This window comes from Falco peregrinus, chromosome 4 (assembly GCF_023634155.1).
Source record: "Falco peregrinus isolate bFalPer1 chromosome 4, bFalPer1.pri, whole genome shotgun sequence".
Classification (NCBI taxonomy): domain Eukaryota; kingdom Metazoa; phylum Chordata; class Aves; order Falconiformes; family Falconidae; genus Falco; species Falco peregrinus.
In genome coordinates, this window is record NC_073724.1 from 110,203,863 (window position 1) to 110,225,515 (window position 21,653).

Genomic DNA, 21,653 nt, shown 5'->3' on the forward strand with positions numbered 1-21,653 from the left:
CAAGGAATGAAGATGAGAGATGGCAGGGCAGAGAGTGGAGTATTTTGCATCTTTGCTTTCACTTACGTGCCCTTTTCATTAATGTTTTTGTGATCAAGTCATTCTTCCATCTGGATGTTGAGAAAAAGGCAACAGAGGTGCCTGCCAGAGGGGAGATGTTTTAGGTTGAAGAGAGGGATCTGAGCATATCCCCAGCATGACTGGGGCCAAATCTAACCTACCAAGTAATGTATATTTTTATACACTTTAGTGTTTGGACATATATTAACATTTATTACTAACATATTTTCTACCAAAAAAAGTCCCTTATTGGTCAGTATGAGACTTCTCCTGGTTTATTTTTCATGTTCCTTCACATGCTTCATTGTGGTTTTCATTTCTTGGCCCATCTCCAGTGTCCCTTCTACCTTTCTCTTCTCCTCTGCCAAAGCAAATCTTCAGTTCCCCTTCCATATTCCCACTCTTTCCTCCTTGGAATTGTGTTTTCCTTTCCTTGCTTTCTCCCTTGGTCATACCTCTCCCTCCTCTCCAGCCTTTCTGCCCTTCTCCCTCTCTTTTCCCCTGTCTCACTGAGAATTTTCTTTTCTTTCCTTCCCTTCCCATTCTCCTCACCCAGCTCTTCCAGCATCCCACTTTGGAGCAAAGTCAGTGCCAGATTTTAACAGCTACATCCCACTATGCAGAAGGCAAGGTCACACCAATGGCCAGATTTTGCTGTGCCACCACCTCATGCTTCAACCACATTTTCTGCCACACACCTGTTGCTCTTCTTTGCGGCCTTGCACCCCTGCCATCTCCTGCCTTTCCTTTTCTGCCAAACTGTGCACGACTGAAATGGTTCCAGCAGTAAAAAGGTCTCCACTGCTCCGATCTGCGTGTCCCGGGGGGGCGAGGCATTGACCACTGGAATACTGCCTTAAAGTAATCAATAACACTGGGTGACACGCCAACCTCATGCTGGCCAACCAGGGATAACTTGGGGTATTTCCTCATTCTCCAGAGAGAAACAGCTATTTGTTTAAGAAAGGCTGTCACCCGAAAACATCCCTGTGCCTCCCTCAGACCGCCACACTCCAGGAGACAGGAGCTGGAAAGCCTGAAGCCGGCTGTGGGGAACTCTGGAGCCTGGAGGCCATCTTAGCCCCGTGCAGAAGGTAAGCAAAGGTATTTCCACACTTCCCTCAGCGTTAAAAAGCAAAACTTTCTAAAACCCTTGTTAAAAATTAGAAGCTTGCTCTAGCTGCCCTGCTTAACAAAGCTGTAGAAAGTGCTTTTGTTTGCTGAATTAATAAAGCGTTTTAAGTGCTTCTGGCAATGCAGTGTTTTTTTAAGCAGTAATAACATGGTCAGATCCTCTGATGTACACAGGAGCAAAGCGGCATTGATTTTGGTGGTAGAGGCTCTCTCTAGGTTTGGTGATTGAAGTTTAAGGAAGCTCTCCTTGCAGTTTGAAGTGGTATTGAGATAGGTCAGAGAGAATGGGCTGTAAACCCCTGTTCTTCCAACCAAAGCTGCATCGTGTTGCTCCGCACTGGGTGAGAACTGGGCCCTCTGGCTATGTACGAAAGATGCAGAAGAGAATTTATAACTTGCCTATAAGACTTAGCTTTTATAGAAGGAGGCCAGGATGTGCCTGTGCTTGCTTGCTTCTCTCCGGGGAAGGGAAGTAGGGGAGGTTGGGCAAACACATGGAAAAACAAAAGCTGGAATGAGATGGGGAAGGAGACAGGCAAAAATCAGTGTAAAAAAATAACAAATGCTTTGGGTATTTGAGAGAAAGACGGGTAAAATATCCAATATTCTTTCAATTTCCCTTCAATCCCTACCTGCTTCATCTTTCATTTACATTGTCAGTCTGCTTAGATTTTTATCTCTTTGAGCTGGGGCTTTTTCCAGAGGCTTGCAAAATGCTCTGCCCAATTTTGAGCACTATATAAAAACCAGTTAATGACTGTAAACCAAGAAGCATCTCTGTTAAAAATGTTGCCTTCTGGAATAGTTAAATGCCAGTTAACTTGTTTTAAAGCTGGGTTAAAAAGCGTAACGTAGTCGTAAAGTGCTCAGAAGAAAAAGTGTATAAGCACAGTGCTCTTACTAAACTTGTAGCAGCAAAGAACAATGCAAATTTTTTGCTATAGAAATGCAAAGTCAGAAGAAGTCTCTGGCAGTCTCAGCTACCTCACAGCAACGTACAGCATCCCATAAAGTCTTTCTGTTTTCCCTCTCAGCTACAGAGGTCTTAGGACAATGGTCTGTCTTCATGCCTTACCTCTTCTCTCCACTGTCTTCATTCTGTCAATGAAATCAGTTTCAGCCTGGCCCTGGCTTTCTCAGATATCTTCATGCTGTCTTTCACCTGGGCTTCTTTGCTTGGGAACCCAGCCTTTATGGATTTCTGTACTCCTAGCCCATTTAATACCTTCTCAACACCAACTTCTGTCACAAAACTTGCAGGATTAGCCAACACACATGACTAAATTAAGGGACATTTCACTGTTTACTGCCTCAGTTATTACAAAAACTATTTGCATGTAGCAAGTGTAGGCATGCATGCGTGCATGGCTGTGTGTGCGTGTGTAACACGGGTGTGTGTACTGAAATGGTGAGTGTCCAGATTCTCTTCCTTCTCTTGCATTTTATAACTTGCTCACAGGACAGCAAAGCCATCTTTGTCACAAACTATCAGCTTTCTCTGAGGACAGAAACCTGCAGATTGATATTTCCTATTTTTATGCATTTGAAAGCCTTGAGCTGGAGTAAAGCTACAACAAAACATCATGAAGAAGTTGTGATCGATTTGTGCCATAAAGTTAATGGCAGTGTGAAAGTTCAATGATCTCTGACTCAGTAGTCTAAGATGTCCAACCTGACATGGAAAAATATCTGTGGATCCACTTTTGTACTGATCAGCCTTTTCTCTTTGGCTATAGATCACAGCGTGGGTGCAGTATGAGCTGAGGCTGTTCACTTTGGTGAAGAAGGATCTAATAGCAGCCCACAACTTGAAAGGGAGTGACAGAGGTGATGGAGTAGTGGGAGAGGATGTAACAAGGACCAACAGCCCTGTTTACAGCTTGGGACATTCAAGTTGGCCATGAGGAGACTTTTTCACTAAGAGGCTGGGGCAGCCCTGGAACAAACAGGTCACCCAGAGAGGTGGTGGTAGCTCCATCCTTGGGGGTTTTCAAAGCTCAGCTACACAAAGCCACGGCTGACACAGTGACCTAGTGTTGGTGGTAGTCCTTTCAGCTTTCAGCAGCAGGTCAGGCTGGAGACTTGTAGAGATCCCTTTCAACAAGTGCTTCATTTATGTTGACTGGTTTTAAAAGATAATTCTTTGGTTTTAAAAGAACCTGACTGCTGTGAAATATTAAGCTGCTGTTTTGCATGTTGCGGCAGATCTCTGAAAAAGAGATGGGATGGCTTTGTGACCTGCCCTTAGCAAAGAGCCACAGGATTAGACATGGTTCTAGTCTTTCAGATATTTTAAGGTGGGTACCAAACAGCCCCATAACCCACAGTCTTGTCTACCCTTACCTGTAGAATAAGCACGTCACAGTAAACCGTAATGAAAGTTTGTCCAGCTCTTGCTGACAGTGTATTTTTGATTGAAATAGAGAAAGTGCAGTTAATAGGGGCTCCGGTGAGGCTCCCTCATCTGCCTCAGTTGCAAGGCAGGTTTGGACACTTCTATGAAATTCCTGGCAATCATTTCCTGCTCTTCTAGACCATCAGTGCAGGAGATTTCAAATCAGCTTCCCAAGACAGTGGTCCCAGACAATCTGGTGCATCCACCTCCCCTTCCACCCAGGGCCTTAGCCCCACCATGAAGTCTGCCAGCCAGGGTATCGGTTTGTGTGGCCGTGGCTTTGTTACTGATGTTCCCGATGGACAGATACTTGTCCATTAACAACTAAAACGAAACTTCCCATTCATCTCATACCAACACATATTTAGTCCTGGCAATTTTAAATAAATTCAGCTAAACAATCCAGTTTTTAATAATTTTATTTTAATTAAAGTCTCTGAAGGGAACAGGCTCTTTAGAACAGGATTACCCGTGTAAATCTTAACTGGAACATCTCTTGCTTCAAAACTCATTCTTTTTTTCACTAAAGAAGAAAACTGCTGAAATCCCACGCCTCCTGTGCTGCAGTAACCCAAAACTCCCTGCGTCTTTCCTCAACAGAGAGCTACCATGTGCACAGGAAAGTGTTCGAAGTGCATCGGGATCACCCTGTTCCCACTGGCAGCGTGTGCCATAGTCTCCAACATCCTCCTGTACTTCCCCAATGGACGAGTTCTGCAGCTCAGCGAGATAACTGACCTGGTCTGGTTTTTCCATGGCATTCTGGGAGCTGGCATACTGGTAAGAGAGAAATGTTGCTGTGTTTTCTTACGGGGTTTGTTTTGTTTTGGGGTTTTTTGTTCGGTTTCGTTCTGTTTTAATTCAGGGCTAAGAAAACCTCTGTTGACAAAAAAAGTCATAAAATGTGTTTTGCATAAACATGTGAGCAGCTTAACTGGGAAGCTGGGTAAGAGACTGAGAAACTGCACTCAAGACTGGGAAAAGTCCCTAATCACAGGAATACAAGTTATTCCTGAAATAGATATCAGGACCCCAAGTCAGGAGGAAGCAACAGGATTGACTTCTCACTGTGGAGAAGGGTGACATGGGTGTTTCATCCTCCATGAGTCAAAGCAAAGCTGAGGTCCTAAGCTCAGCTGGAGGTGGTAAGTTTTCACAACTGTCTGCACCCCCTCATTACTCCTCTGACTGATTTTATGCTCATGTCATCCACAAAAAACATTAAGGGCAAAACTGAAACATGTTTCAGTAGGTGTTTGTTAGAGATCCAGCCAACACTGAATGAATGTGGAGCTGCAAATGGCTTAAATCCCAAAAGTCCCCTGTGTTCCCACACCCCCACCTACCTCCTCTTGGGTTTGATCTGGTTTGTGTGTGCTCTTCTATAACCAGTTCTCCATTCCACCATTCAGGAAAGATTGCTTTTATGTGAATACTCATAACTGAAAGGGAACATGTGTGTGAACACTGATTTTTCCAGTACGTTAGAAAGCCTGCTTCATTTATGCTCTAGCAGTTATCCACCCGAGTGCAGATAAAAAGCCAGGGGAGTAATATGGATATGACAAGTACTGGCTGTTGTGCAGCCTAGACAGATGGTAAACTGGCACAGAGCTGGATACCTGTACATCCAAAAAATGAAATTTAAGAATAATTAACTTAGAAAAAAGCAAATCTCATTCACAGTCCAGCTATGATGCAGCTACCACTTAAGTCTGTGGAAAAACTACAATGGATGTGGTTTAGACTCATACTTCCCAAAGCAGAAACATGGTATAACGTCGTTGAATAAATTGGTCTCCACCAGCAGCTTGCCTGCTTTGTCTTCCAGCTAACACTTGGGCCTATTACTCACGCTGAGCTTGAACGTAAGCATGGGTTTGTGGAAGGAAGCCTAAAGGAAGAAGTGGAACTACATGAGAGACCTGTGGAAAATTTGTATCACTGCAAGCCCAGGAGTCATTGGCGTTCAATGAAAGGAAAGGCAGATGTTAGGCATGAGAGAGTCACAGGCTCATTGAAAACGTGCATTCTTTAAAGGCTTCCACACAGGCTTGCCTGTGGCCGGCACTGCATACATCAGAAATGAGAACAGCAAGTGAGAGGGGAGGAAAAATTTGCACTGACCTTCAAAACACAGCTTTAGGAGTAATTATTGATCCACAAACAATCCTGTTGGGTGTACGTGTTTTCCAGAAAACAGCATGACAAATGCCCAAAGGTGAAGAGAAGGGGAAAGAAAGCATTATCATCAGCTCCATTTTCCAGGTGCTGGAAGCATGGAAAAATGAAGACTGGCTTCTGGGCCTCCTAGGGAGCTAAGCAAGGGGCAGAATGACCCATGACTGGTGCCTGGTCCTCCACAGTGAGGACAGACCAGGCTGCGAAGTGTTCCCCCATGCACCCAGCTTCTCCCCAGAGGAAACTCAGGAAAGTCATGCCAACAGATCACCCGATCTTGGAGAATCTCCCTGTAACCAGGACACAGCCTCCAGAGCCAGGAACATGAGGGAAAATTGTTAACAGCCTGGCCTAGCCCTGTAAGCTGGAAAAACTGCTTCCACCTGGGAACTATCTGTAGATGGATACCTAGATCATCAGTGCACTCTTGGGCTGAGCAGCCAGCCCCAACTCTTCCTCCTCCTCTGCTGCTTCTCTAATGGAAATCTGTATGACATGAAAACCTCTCCATTTCCTTATTTCAAAAGTTTGGGGTGTAAAGGGAGGAAGGCTGGCTCCATGTGTCATAATAATATCTTTCCTGATGGAAAGCCCACATACAATGCTGGGACATGCCTGACTGAGCCATAGCTCACGTGCAGCTCTCATTTTACTGACAACAGCCAGATCTAGTAAATTCTCATTCCCTTGTCGAAAAGCAGGTTTTTATAATCAGGCACTGCAAAAAAAAGAAAGCTGCCAATCAAGCCCTTCATTCTGAGCCAGACTAATAGATGACACAAAGCTGTTTGCCACTTGTTAGATGGGAAACCGCCAAAGAAGAAAAACAGCTCTGGAGGAAAGGGAGTCTTGATTTGATTAGCAGAGGTATTGGCTCTCCTGAGTGCCAGCCGGTGGCACCCTGGGGCTGAGGCTGCCTTGAGGACCACCTGTGATTATTTAAGAGCTGACTTCTTTCCAGGAAGAGGAACAACTTTTTAACCTCAATGCTTTACACCTGCAGGCCTCCAGCTGTGGTCCAGAACCACTGTGGGTGCTGGAGGCTGCCTCTGGGGTGTGCATTAAAGGCCTGGAGAGCAAATCCTTTGAAAAATATTTAGGGGGCTGCGAATCTAAGCAGGTTCCATAACACTGTCCTACACAGTCTGACAGATATTCACCTACACGCAGAAATCGCCCAGGCTTCATTCACCATGGACACTCTGCTCTTCCTGCCCAACATGGGACAATGTCTCTCCAGCATCTGGTCAGGCTGGTTTACAGCTTTTATGGCTTTTGTGTGTTTGGTTGGGGGGTTCTCCTTCTTTCATTAACTTTATAGGGACCTTTTTCTACATTCTCGAGTACTCATTTTCTTGTGTTGCTCTTTGAGATGCCTACACAAGCAGTGGTGGGCAGAAGCAAGGCAGCAGGAGTGCTCTGACTGCACAGCTAGATCCACAAAAGCTTTCTTGACCTCTAGCTACTAAGCTAAATACAGCCTTTCCTATCTCCAGAGAGCCTCTGTAAGGTGGCATTATATCCTGGGACACAGATGGTTACTGACTTCATTGTATCAGGCCAGCTCCACCTGATAATTACCATGGAGAAAGCTGATGTGAGCTGGGAGTTCCCTGTGGAGTGAAGGCCATTTTGTAGGTTTTTCCAGAAGCTTAGCACAAGGAACCCGTCAGATGTGTTTCAGGAAAGACTGCTTTCGCAATTGTAAGCCAGAGCAGGATGCTCAGCAAATTTAAACTGACATAATTCTTACTCTAGTGATGCATCTTTTCCAAGCAAAAATTTAATTTTCTCAAAACTGACACGTTTGTCCCTGAAAAAAACCAACAGAACCCTGCTGAAAAGAAGCAGTATAGCTTCAGCAATCAGAATTACTGTACCAGAAACTTGCAAGTCAGCTCTAGCTGTAATCCTGCTTCTTCCGGAGTTACTCTTCAGCAAGTACCAAAACCTAAGCAGGTGTAACTCATAGAGAAGAGGCAGGTGGATTGCATTTGAGGAACACGATGCCCCAGCTTTTAGACTTAAAAACCCATTCCAGCAGAAGTGCCACACGCCAATTCAGCTTGTGCTTTTCTCGCAGGTTATTTTGCCGGCATTCATGATGCTGGGAGCAGGCGGAGCAGGATGTTGCGCTAACAGGTGTGGGGTAAGTGGATATTTATGTGTTGAAACGGCACTATAGGGTTTGCAAAACAGCTCTTAAATGGCTGCTCAGCAGGTGGAAACGTACAATGACAAACCATCGCACCACCATCAACTGCAATGTCAGGGAAATGCAGGAGAGGAGCTTGATCTACAGCATCCCTGGGCTGGGGCTGAGAGCTCAGTTAGCCAACAAGAATGTTATGATATTGCAGCCACTGATACAAGGGAAATCATAGTCAGGCAGAGCAGATGCTGGAGCATTTAAGCACAACACTGAGGGCAGAGGGGTACAAAGATACTTCAATTCACCCCACAAAGTAAAGCATGGCTCCAGCTTTCTCCTGCTCAAGGCAGTCCTAAAGACTGAGACAGCTGCCTGTTCCTCCTTCTGCTTCCACCTGGTCCCATTTCTTCCATACCCTTCCACAGCAATTTGTTTTTCCCCAGGTTCATCCCTGCTTACCTCTGTAGGTGTAGGTAATTCCCCTACTTTGCAGGCCCGTGCTAAAAGCCTGCATTCCCGGGGGCTGGTCCTCATGCTTTGACCCAGAGTACACATTTGCCTAAGTGTTATGCACATGAAAGGTACAAATGCAGTTTGGGGTCTGTCATCCAGAGAAATGCCAGAGAGGCTTTTTCCCTTGATATTTAAGAATATTATAGAGCAACATGTTATACAGGCATCTCCATTAATCCTCAAGCCCTAGGCACAGCCTTCTGTGTGGACATCATTAGTAGAAAGAATTTAGAAATGTTTATTTTGGCCTTCCCAGAAGCAGCCTGGAACAAGAGATTCCATACAATAAAGAATGTCTTTTCTGTATTCTTCAATTAACATTTAGTTTGATCCATGAAAAGGCCATTACCTCTTCAGGATGTTTTACTTCAGTTAACTCATTATTCATAATACCAAAATAACATTCTTAATTAAGATGTCAGCAAGTACCTCCCAAGGGACATGTCATTCCATTGATCTTGCCAAACACCACAGGCACAGAGAAGATGCTAACAATGGTCAAGCAGTCCAGTTGCAGATCTGGGGTGTCAGCCTAGGCACCCTGAACGCCATGCCTGAGCCAGCTACTTCTCCTGATTTTGAGTGATGTAGAAAGTGGTGGTGAAAAGCAGCCGTACTGTGGGTGTTTCCACACTCCGCTGAACATGGTAAGTCATGAGGGGACTTCCAGCTGAACTGGGCTCAGTTCACGTAGTATTTCAGGTCTCCCTTCTCCATCCTTCATAGCACCACTGAATATTACAAAGACAAGAGGCAAACTTCCCCAGACTGGCTGGGTTCACTCCCCCAGCCCACTGGTGCTGGGTGGCACAGTGCCATCCAGCAGCCCGCATCTGCAAACCCACCATGCTCCTCTTTTCCCCTTCACCACTCTTTTGATCTCTGAGCCATTCCTAGCCGCAGCACATGGATGCCAGGTATCCTGTCTGCACCTTCCCATCACTAATGGGTTACCTACAAGCTGTTTCTCCTTTTCCTTATTTGCTGTTACAGAGGAATACAGTAAACATTGTTAAGAAAGTAGTTGGATTATGTGCTACAATATTTGTATAAAGAGAGTTAGCTGATGGCCAAGTGATGAAGGTACTCAAACCAGAGAACAGGCTTGCTGAGGACAGTATATCTTTGAAAATGCTCTCTTCTGGGACTGTGGGAATTGCTCACCTCTTTGAGGTGAGGTGAAAAGGGGTGAAGCTCTACAAGTCACCTTATGTTTTAAACAGAATGTGGCTCAAACGAGAGATGAGATGGGGGCACGAGCGAAGAGCAAGTGGCTATGAATAGCATTAAAAACAACAGCTTCCCCTGCGCAGCTCCTGGGGAAGAGTGATTTCCAAGCATGCAAAAAGAGGTTAGCATTGCAGGGAGGCCTGAAGGCCAGGGATGTGCTTCTTCAGGAGATGAAACCTCAGGGAAACTTTGTTTTGGGGATACTGGGAGGAAATGCACAGAACACCCACATCAGGGTTGCTCCGATGCCCTGACTATGTGGGCTGTATACACAAGGAGGGTACGGTGAGAATCGGCAGGCAGATGAGAGCAGAGGAACCCTGGGACCAGTTCAAACACACATGATGGCAGGGAGATCCCAAGGTGCCAGAGCTTCTTGTGAGGTAGGTCTGGGTGGACCTGATATGGGGTGCCCAGCTCTTGGTGGTTTGCCCACCAGCTTCCACCTACTGGAAGGGAAATAGCCCACACTGGAGCTACTCAGCAGCCTCTGTAATCCAAAGGCTAGTCTGGCCACCTTTCTGCTTTGGGGACCTTAAGTATAAAATGGTAGTTTACACTGAATACTCAGCATTGCTTTTCATAGGGGAAAAAAAGGCTAAAGAACTAATACTTACCAGAATTATTATTCAGTCAGAACCACAACCATTTTCCTCAGGATAGGGACTCTATCCTATTTGGTGCAATTTCTGGTTTAATAGTTTCGGACTTCATCAAAGCCTTTACATGCTGCTGAAATATCAACCACAGTAATAATTATTATTATATTTCTCATCCTTTTTATTCACATTACTGACTTCTCCAGTTCACAGTGATTACTTGCTGCATTGAGTAAGTTTTTTCATTAATCCATTTTAAATTGTTGTCTGCAAACATACCTAGATGGCTTCTTGTCCTTGTATTATGGAATAATGATTTAGAAAGCTTCTGTGTCTTGCAGCTTAGAAAGTACACACCTGAAAGCATCCACTGCACTTACACAATGAGGAAAAAAGCCTCCCCCCCCAAAAAATACAGCTTCTGTAATTGCATCAGCAAATATACTGCAGTATTTCCCTCTAAGCCTTCCTTAAGAGTTACTAGAAGGACAAGAATAGCCACAGCAGCTTTCTAGACAAACAAACCTAGAGAAGCAAAGATATCTGGATAATCAGACAGGACATTAATCCCCTCCCCCCCCCAAAAAAAAAACCCAACCAAAAACCAAAACACTCAACAAAAAAAAAAAACAACCAAAAACAACCCCCACCAAAAAGCCCTCCAGAGAAAGAAAGAGAGAAGAATGAAATGTGCATGAAACAAGAACCAGTGCAATAAAGAGCAGCACAAGCTGGGACAGGAGGAACATGGTAACTTCACCAAAGCAGCTGATGTAAATGTTCAAAGAATGTGTTCAAAGAGTGCTAAAAGTCTTAATCAGCTAACCAGAAAGAATCCAATTGTGTGAAGGATAAAGTAAAGAAAACATTAAAAGAAAATCAGCAAAAATTATCAGCAAAACCTTTGCAAGAGGTAGAGAACAGGCCAACACCACGGGAAATTCATTTCAACAAACTCAAGCATCCCAGCTTAGATCTCATGTTGCAAATGAAGACACAAAACTAGAGGAAAATTTTTTTGAAAAAGAATTAGAACTAGGGAAAATACTGAAAGGTTGAGATGAAGAGTTAGCTAATAAAATTCTTGGATTTCCACAGATTACAGGGCAAGCCTCTAGAAAAGTCTACAGAACAGTAAATATAATGAGGAAATGTCACTGCATGTCTAGAAAATGATGAGGAGAGCCAATCTAAGAGCTGCAGCAACTTCAGAATCCCCTTTCAGTGACAAGTCTTTGTCTATATGATCATGTGCACAGTAAAGGACATAGATGAGATGAAGTTAGTCACACAGCCAACAGATTTCAAATGAGAAAATCACGTGTCAGAGAATAGTTATCAAAGGTAGCACTGATGAGTACTACTAGTACTAGAAATAACCACTATTATAAAACATCGTAATAGGGAAAAAACATTTTACTTTCCCTATTATAATTATCTTTGGGATGCCCTGTACTACTATGTTGTGCTAAAACTAATTGTTAGCCTAATTAAGATCCTTCAACCAAGATGCAGATTGCACAGTTGAAGTAAATGAGAAAACAGGTGGGGAAAAGTGGTTCAGCATGGGCAGGAGTTTCAGGCAGAGTATCTATCAGTCACTCACCTTCACCACCAGGCATGCCTAGTTACCTTATTATGAGAGACAGTGCATCAGCTACAACCCAGGCGCTGCTTTGGTCCAGGACAATATACTAAATTACCTACATTTTGCTGACAAAGAAGCTCTTCTAAGAGGTAAGTCAGCCAATAAGTAGATAAGGACAAAAAGAGTTATCCAGCTTTGCAAAAAAAGATAGAGTTATGAATCAGACATGATGAAATAAACCTCATGAGAAATCCCAGCAATTTCTAACTCAAGGATTGCTTTAGAGGCAAAACAACACACAAAATGAGTCAATTCACACACCAACAGCATGTAAGGTTGTACAGAAAGCAGTAATGTCATCAGCTGGCAAGCTGGAAACTGCATTCACCAGCTTGAACACGTTTAAATAGTGAATAGTTTTCAAGACTATGTCACAAATCTCCAACGTGGATGGTGGGTATTTCTATTTGACTCTGTAGTGCAGAACTCTGCGCAGCAGCTGGCATTAGGAGGTTTCTACCTTCCTTCTGGGCTACTAGGTTTCACTGGTATTTGCTGGCATCAGGGAAATGTGAGGCCTGAGGTACCTGGCTTCACACCCAAGTCATGGGTAGGAGTGTTTCCCACGTGCTTCCTCAGCCGTGCCTCTGCCCTGAACCCGTGGCGGTCTCACTGCCTTGGCCCTAGTCCAGGTCTCCTCCTGGCTCTCTCAGTCTGCTCCAGAGCTTCTTTTCTCTCTCCTTCTTGGCAGAATTGTGAGCAACCACAAGCAGTGACTCTTAACAAGACTAGTGGGAAGCCTGTCCCAGATATAACACCTGTAGCACCCTCCTGAGATTCTTGTTCCTATACACAAACAGCAACCAGCTACACCCTATCCATGGAAAGAAAGCTACCCCAAAACAGGGCAAAGGTATCATCTGGGCCTGTTTAGCCTGGAGAAGATAAGACTGAAGGGGGATCTTCTCAATGTCTACAAATACCTTAAGGGCGAGTGTCAGGAGGACAGGGCCAGGCTCTTTTCAGTGGAGCCCAGCGACAGGACAAGGGGCAACAGGCACAAACTGTGTCACAGAGAGCTCCACCTGAATATGAGGAAGAACTTTGTTACCCTGAGGGTGACAGAGCCCTGGCACAGGCTGCCCAGAGAGGCTGTGGGGTCTCCTGCTCTGGAGACATTCAGAACCCGCTTGGGTGAGACCTGCTCCAGGTGACCCTGCTTTAGCAAGGGCTGGACTAGATGACCTCCAGAGGTCCCTTCCACCCCTGACCAATCTGCTGTTCTGTGATTCTGTTTCTGTGGGAATGGCCAAAGTAAGATGTATACTACATTACACAGAATTCAAAATCACTGCTGGTTCGCTGCCGCCACACGCAGCACAATTAGACAATTAGATTTCTCAACACATGCAGTGGTAACCACATGTCATGCTGTTGCAAAATGAAGGAAAGCAGCAATAAGAAAGGCTCTTTTGCATTCTTCATCAATTAGCAAAAACAACCATTGCATCTTCTGTTGCTTTCATACCTGGTTTGGTAGTTGCTTGCTAGTTTCTGTTGGTACAATGGCTGAGAAAAGCAGTCTTGGTGAAGAGTTGGAAATGCCAAGACACATATATGGACCACATCAAGCCAATACTGGCTTCATATTGGCTCTTTGAAAGAAGACCCAACAGATTTTTCATAGTTGATGGATCAAGTATAAAACTCCGAATAAGTAAAACTCTGGGTTCTAAAAGCAAATACAGTCTGAAATCCTTTAACACCTAGGATAGATGCAACGGTCAGAAAAAGTCAAGTATTCTTTATTCCCACAAATACCATTCTATTATTATGAGTTTCAGCATATAGTAAGAAACAGATAAAGATAATTCCTTCCCATTTAGCTTTTTCCCAGTAAGCTTTCCATGTTATTCAAGCATCTCTGCGTGCAATGTTTGAAGGCCTTTTCCCTTTCAGATGCTGGTGTCAGTGGTTCTGGCTGTGCTGGGATTCCTGGGAGGAGTGTATTGTGTGGTCATCTCCTCGCTGGGGCTGATTGGGGGCCCTCTGTGTGACACAGGTGATGGAGAATACCTCTACCCTTTCAGGAATGACACCCTGGAGTGAGTATGATTTACAGGCTCCTCCAGCTTTGCTTTCCCTAATCCCACCACCACATCTTTTTATAGCAAATCTGGACTGTTCCAAAGTGAACTGAAGGTCACCCTGCCTAAGCCTCAGTTCACATTTCTCTGAGTGGCATGTTCCAGCTGGTCATCCCTTTCACCAAGGAATAATCCTTGGGCAAACTGCCAGAGTTTCTTCTGTTGTGCTGGTCAGCAGCCCCTTGTGCAAGTTGCACCATGCTTTCAAAAGGCTGCTGAGCTGTGACTCCCACCAAAGTCAAAAGGAAATGTTTGATAAACATTCCACATTAATCTGTTAAATCATGAATTGTGTCTACCTACTTCTGAAAAGCAAAGCCAAAATCTCTGAATCTTTATTAACCTTGGCAACCATGCTCTTCAAGCCGGAGCCGGAGATAATGGATGGACTGGGCTGAGATACCACAGCAGGAATGGAGAATATGGAGACACATTTTAAAAACACTATGGACCCTTCCTTTTAGTTATTAACACTGCCATAAAACAAAAGGAAGATTCTTGTGCATGCAACAAAGTACAGATGTGGCTCTCTTCCCTAGTCATCAATTGCACCTCTGAAAAGGGAATTCTGAAGATAATTACCAGCTTTTAACAATTATAATAGGATTTGAGACTCACTTTGTGCAATCAAGTTCAGAAAATGTAATGCCAGAAAACACAGAAAGCATTCTCAAATTTTTATTTTCTAACACATCGCCAATTATTTTTCTCTATCACAGAGACAATTACTTGTTCAACCAGACAACATGGAGCATTTGCAAAGAACCTGAAAACATCATCCTTTGGAATATTATCCTCTTCTCTATTCTCCTGGCCATTGGTGTGATTGAAGCTATTCTTTGCTTTATTCAAGTAATCAATGGACTTATTGGCTTCATATGTGGCACATGTATGAGGAAAAGAAAGGTTGGTATGCAGTAAAAGATACCAGAGTGCTTTATGTGCTTACTGCTTTTATTTTTCAGGCACTGGTAACTGTACATGAGCAGTTCTGCACAACTCCTGCATGAGCTCCTCTGGGAAGCTGAGGCAGAGCAGATGCGTTTGCACACTGTGTCTCTCTGCACCTCATTGTAGCCAGGGATAAGCTGGTCCTCAGATACTTCAAAACAATGGACCAGCGTGACGTATTGATGTACTCAGTTGCATGGCTGTCTCCTATTCCACAAGCCTTTTTAGTAAGGTCATATGGCATCTCAGCATCTGTAAGTGAGAGAGATGAGAAGTAGACGTGTTTTTAATTGGTCAACAGTAGTAAAAATGTCATTTTACAAAATGGAAGAATACCTCTGTCAGCTTTCATTTGTCTTCACTGCTTCCTTTTCACTGTTTATTTTTTTTGTACGAGATGCTTGCAGTAAGTCTGATATATCCCCCTGGAATATTAATTAATGATCTTTCATTCATTGTCTTTCAGACAAATATTTCTGGAATGTGATCTACAGGGAGTGCCAGGACAAGCCCCAAGCTGCTGATTCACATACAATAAGGATAATGAACTGTGCTGTATTTATGGGGGGATGATAAACAAAACCCAAAATATTCAGGAGTTTCATGGGGCAAAACGATTTTTTTCATAAAGAAGTCAGGGTGGAAAACAGCTAGATCGTTTAGATCTGAGACTCCAAATTTTCATCTCTCTAAATATGCCTGCTAAATGTCAGGTACTAGCAAAAACATTGATCCGTCTGGTCCTGCCTGCTGTACTTGTGCATGAAACACAACAGTCCCCAGAGAAAAGCTCACCACTTGCCCTCTTGTGTATATGGGAAAGTGAACTGTTGTTAATGTATACATTTATCAGCTGCACGAAGCAGGTACTCCCTGGCTGGATTTAAATAACCTCCTGTCCTCCAATAAAACCTACTGTGAGCTCACCTGTCTGCTCCTATTAACCTGCAAACTGGGCGCTCCCAGGTATAAATTAAGATGTGCAGAGAATCTATCAAGCGGTGTTTGCAACACAACAGAGTCAACTGAAGCACATGGTTTTCAGTCTCCTTCAGCCACCCTGGAGCCAAATCCCCTTGTGCCGGCGCAGTTGCTTGCTGCCATGTTTGACAAAGTCTAGCACACTTCTAAATCAGTTTTTCAGGAAATCGGAAAGATGTGGAAGCCCTGGAGGAGCATTTGGTCGACATAGACGGTAGGGTTTGGAGCAAGAGTTTAAAATTGTCTGCTTTAACAAAATGGTGGAGACCCTCACCACCAATTTTGCCCTCACAAGACTACATTTTCCACACAGGTCTGTAGGGCTGTTCTAGAATGGATCACATGGACAATGCAATTAACTGGTAAAAATAAATATTACATTGATACAGGTAGTAATTATGTGCAACTTACTAATAAATAAGAGATACAATCTGAAAGGCAACAAATTGCATCAGTCTTAGTGTTACAGCAACAGTAGTCCCAACCAAGAACTGCATAATTCTTCATCATCACTCAAGATCAAGCCCTTGATGCTAAAGTCCATGACTGGCAAATTTCATAAATCCCATCATTTCAGTGACTTCCTCAAAGGTTAATTCTTGGACATGCCACTGACTTCCCCTAGTCAGCCAAACTGTAATACAATCTTTATCCATCCTGAATGCATCTATGCAGTTACAAAATTCTGAATATATTTAAAGCACTTGGAGTCTGTTTTTCAAAGAGAGGCATTTATGGTTTCTCAGTCAAAAGTTGTTCATATTTCTGCATTGTAGCACAGGAGCAAGTTACTTGAACACAGTTATTGCAGACACACATTGCTGTTTGCGCCGTCCTCTAAATGCAGCACACAGCATGCTTTGTATAAATGTCCCCTTTTTACAAAATGGGGAAGAAAATATCAGTTGCAGTAGATGCAGAGCACATGTAAAATTTGTTGGAGCATAGCTTCACCCCTAGAAGCAGATTTGACCTATGAAGCTTAAAAGCACCTTCTCTAAAAAAAAGCATAAGACTTGTCAGTTTTCAGTCATGGCTATGTGCATCCAAACCTGCCAGGTGGCTTAAAAAGCTCATGTTCACTGTCAGCAGTGAAGCCTGGGCAGTGCTGCCATATAAAGCAGAGATCAAAATAAAGCTGATTCAACCAGGAAGAGTCAAGGAGGCAGCTAGAAGGATAATCAGCATGTAGTCAGGTGGAGAGAGATTCCATCAGCAGAGGGGCTCTATGAGCTCCTCACGGTCCCTAAATATCAGCCCTACCCTCATCCTTTAGTTCTGTTGCCCTGAGTCTTATCTCTACGATAAAGCCTGGTCGGGCTGTGCCAGCACAGGGAGAGGGAGAGGTACCCGCTGGCACACACCACCTCCAGCACCGAAAAATACATGCGCTGTACTGCTGGCATCTGCTTGTTCCAAGCTGTCCTGCCCTGGGGATGTTTAGTGTCGTCTGTGTGCTTAGGGGCACACCCTCTGTCCTGCCAGCTGGGCACTCACTGGCCTCACTGATCTGTGTCAATATTAAATATTGTTATTCTGAAGTTCTTTTCTGGCTTGATTTCTGTGACCTAAAAGGCTTGTGACTTCAAACTAGCTCCAGTAGGAAGAGACATGGAATAACACAGAAAATTTAACTCTAAATTGTCTAACTTGAACTGCCGAAAAAAGAGTCTTTTCTGGGGTAGGCATCAAGCTACGTGGTCCGTGGAGAGAGGCAGCCTTCCCCCAGACCACACTGAAAGGGATGTCTAAGGCAGGTGGGAGGCATTGCCTCCATGGGCAAGACCCACTTGTCCCCCCTAGACAGGAGCATCTGGTGCCATTTGAAGTGCAGCAAAGCATCCCGCTCAACCTCCAGATGCCACACCAGGTGGCAAGGGTCTCCCACATGTCCTCTGTCACACCTGAGAGCTGCTCACAGATGTCTAGTGACCCAAGTACCTCAGCTGGGGCTAGCAACACAGAGAGGTGTGTGGCCAAAGCAAACAGCTGCCTCTTGCTAACACAAGGATGCTAAAAATTCATTTAGTCAAGATACATAAAGGTGGTTAAAATGAGGTGAAATCACTTCACCTCATTGTTTTTTGGATGCCCTGAATCACCTTTTACATGAGTCAAAGCCTGACTTTTCAGAAGTGTCACCAGACCCTCCTCCAGCACGTTGCAACGGCGGCAGCTCCTCACACCGAGCACTGCAGGGACACCTGTAAACCCAGGCTTTTCTGGTGGGCAAGGCTTCAGAAGAAAATGACTATGTAATACTACTAATAATTTTTATTTGGACAGAGAGTTGGCTTGACTGAAGATAAAATACCGTGTTTCATAACAGGGATTACTGCAGACTTAAAGTTGGGGTTTTCTTTTCCAAAATTGAAAGAATTATTTCAGGGAATTCTCCTAACAAAGGAAAAGAAACATTTTGTCTCTGAAATGTATTGTACACATGAAGAAAACTAAGAAACTCATAATATTCTTCTATATCTATCTTTTACCTCTATTAATTTTCTATCTATCTATCTATCTACCTACCTACCTGTCTATCAATGCCTTCTCTGTATCTCTCACTCTTAAATAACTAATGGTCAAAAACTCACACAGGCATAATAACATGTTTTTATTATTTTAAATAGTTATTATATTAATTAATAAATTAATATTAATTTATTATATTACTCACTGTTCAATCCTACACAGTCTTTTATAGAAGGAGTAAAAGGATGTTACTTTCTAATCAAATTCTCCCTCTGTCTTCTACATTTGAACACATACAGGAGATCAGCCACATGCAAATCTGTGTTGGTTGGAAGAGAAAAAAATGTTTCTGGGATTGACTTGGGATAGGAATAAAACTTTAGACCAAGGACACCATCTGAAAAATTGTAAATGTTCAGAGACCAACGGCCCAGTGTTTCAGCTGCCAGCATCAAGGGCATCAAGGACGTGATTCAAATACCTGGGTTGGAAACCACAGACTAGTTCCTACCATCTCATTTCAACAGGAACTGTCAGATCATTTTGATGCAAATAGCTCAGATGCCTTAGGCCCCAGTGCTCGGTTTTTCTTGGCACGAAGAGCAAAGCAAACCAGTGAGAGGCTGGTCCCCGCAGACCTCCCTGTGCCACAGCCCTGTGTCCCTCCTCCCAGCGAGTTCCTCACAGGCAACCACCTCTTTGCAAACAAACTTTAAAAAAATCCCAAAGAAAATTAAGAAAAAAAAAAAAAAAGAAAAAAGAAAAAAGAAAAAAGAAAAAAAAAAAAAAAGACCTTTCCAGATTCCCAGATAACTTTATGTAATTTTGTACAGAGCACAACCTCTATGGGCTTGTCCCTTTCCAGAGGAGTGAGAGGGGACAGTTCAGAAATGCCCTTCCCTGGGGACCCCCCTCATGCCTGTGCAGCCGATGGGCCACAGAGGGCCATCTAAGGCTCAGCATCAATAACGTAGCATATCTAACGCAGAAAGGCAGGGCAAGGGCTTTATCCTCGGCACAGAGATCACTGTTTTGTCCATCTTTATCTCCTCCTGTCAGTTAGCTTCAAAGCAGAATAGCTGTAAGTGCTCACTACAGTGCAGATCAATTCCACCATAGATAGAAAAATTCCTTGGTACCTAGCACTCCTTGCTTTCTTCCAGGCACTCCTCTATTTTTATCAGCCACCCACGTCAGAGTTTGTTCCATCAAGGTCAAGTGATAAGAAAAATGTAAGGGCTCAGCTGAGTATCCCCCAAATAGATACTCAGAAACATTGGAGATAGACCAGAATATCCTGGCTGCTGTTCCAGAAAGGGCACATCTCCCACAGGGGCTCTGAAGCATCTGCTTGCCCATGTGGACATCTCAGAGGCTTTAGGGCATCTCTGGTGGCACCAGCCATCTCTACCAGAGCATCTGAATCAAGCCCTGAAATGTCTACTGGGTACAGCAACACCAATCTTAAAAGAAGCCCTGAGTCCAGCAGACTGAGATGTGCCCTTGTCCCATCCTGCCTCACAGGACCTAAAATAGGTCAGTGAATCACTCCCTAAAACTGCATATTTCTCCCCACAAGTCACACAGGGAGCTTGAAGTGAACAACTCAGCAGCTGGCACCCAAAGCTGCTGCCCTCCATCATGAGCGGGAAGGTGAAGCCCACCTCAAACATCTCCGTTAGTGAGATTTCTGGTTTTGTTCCAGTAAAACAAATGCATCAGCTGAGAGTCATCTAATGGCAAAAGAGCACAACAGCAGACTCGGTGAGGAATTGGTCTTCTTGGTATAACCTCATGCTTTTACAATCCCTCCATGCACTGTGTATCATCAAAACCACTCCAGCTTCAGATGAACTGCCTCACAGCTACTTTTTCCTCTATGTCTCCTTCATCCCATAGGATCATATTTTCACTTACATTTTTTCTTACCGGCCACATCTGCCTTCCATCCCTCTGGGTCTTTAAATGAAGTTTCCATGCAGATTTTTATGCCTGCCACTTTTTATGGGTTTGTTTGGGTTTTTTTCAAGAGATGATAACAAGCAGAGTCAGTCCAGACATTCTCTTCAGCTATCAAAGAATCACTTCAAATCTCAATTTGGACATGTCGAATTTGGTTGACCCCCACATGAAGGATGCAACGCCAGGTCTTTCCTCCCAGTAGCACCTGGCTTCAGAGAGGGCTGAGCCCTGGTTCTGGGCATCTTCAGCCACGTGCACCTTCAACGCTATTCCACTCCTGCTGGGGAAAGAGGCTGCAAAATATCTGCTCATAGAAAAAAGCTTAGTGTGTGAATGTGCGTAAACTGCGCTTTAAGTTTTTGAAACACCCTGTTTAGAGCAAGGCAGGCAGCCCAGAGAAACCAGTGGCTCTGTTGTCACTGACAGCTGCGGTTTCTGTGACTTTGTAGCACAAAGTAAGGTGGAAGGTGGAAGGCAGTGTTTCTAACTACCGCCCAGAAAATGTGCCTTTCAAATGCACAGTGTCCCTCTTTGTACGTGAATAACTGGGTCAAAGTTAAAACTCCTTACTCAGTCAAAATAGCATTTGATTATAAATATAAAGGAATATTTCTCCTAAGGCAGGATAAATAATTATCTGGTTGTCAGACTTTTTCATCTTTTTAACTTTCCCTTTTTTTAATAAACTGCTTACAAAGTCTTCCCACCAGATCACTGCATATCTTACTGAAACCCTTATTTTCCCTGTACAGAGGTGTCACAGAAACCATGGGACTCCTGCACTTCTCCTCTGTTTTTCCACCCATCACTCATGTGCCTGTGTGTTCTTACCATGTCCTGCCCGTGGGACATTGCTTAACCTGCGCCACTGTCATTTCCATGCACAGCTACTCCTAGCTGTCTGCAGGAGATGGCACACTGCATTAAACCTTTCTAAAGATTTGGGCTCTCACACTGCTGCTCAGAGTGCATCCGTGACAAAGAAATCCACTCCACAGATGAACTCGAGTATCCAGGAAAAGTGCCCTAGATAGAGCAGTTTTTACACAAAACTGGTTATGAAGACTCATACTTGGATAGATGAAAAAGATTTACGGGGCAACTAAAAAGATACTGGTACAGCAACTGTATAGTAAATATAACTGACTTAATTTCTCAACACATATATGAGTTTTTCTCAGAATTATGTCTGTTTACAAGGAGCTTCACAGAGCAGTTTTTAAAAGCCTGTATCTTTCCTGTAGCTTTATTGCAGAGTTTAACGAGACCTTGCTCTCCTGCCTGTTTC

At 43.9% G+C, this 21,653-nt stretch overlaps 1 protein-coding gene across 3 annotated transcripts; it reads left to right on the top strand.

Moving 5' to 3' along the window:
• The first annotated feature begins 1,005 nt into the window (after window positions 1-1,005).
• LOC101921886 (transmembrane 4 L6 family member 1-like) lies at window positions 1,006-17,472 on the top strand. 3 transcript variants are annotated; one of them, XM_027777027.2, is made up of 6 exons: window positions 1,006-1,164; window positions 4,190-4,369; window positions 7,854-7,919; window positions 13,812-13,957; window positions 14,719-14,905; window positions 15,417-17,472. In XM_027777027.2, exons 2-6 carry the CDS (start codon window positions 4,199-4,201, stop codon window positions 15,435-15,437), a joined length of 591 nt encoding a protein of 196 aa, XP_027632828.1. In that variant the 5' UTR covers window positions 1,006-1,164; window positions 4,190-4,198; the 3' UTR covers window positions 15,438-17,472. The 3 variants fall into 3 exon arrangements, with proteins under 3 accessions (XP_027632828.1, XP_027632829.1, XP_005230597.1); XM_005230540.3 differs by having other exon boundaries at window positions 1,007-1,154; XM_027777028.2 differs by lacking the exon at window positions 7,854-7,919 and having other exon boundaries at window positions 1,006-1,154.
• The last annotated feature ends 4,181 nt before the right edge of the window (window positions 17,473-21,653 follow it).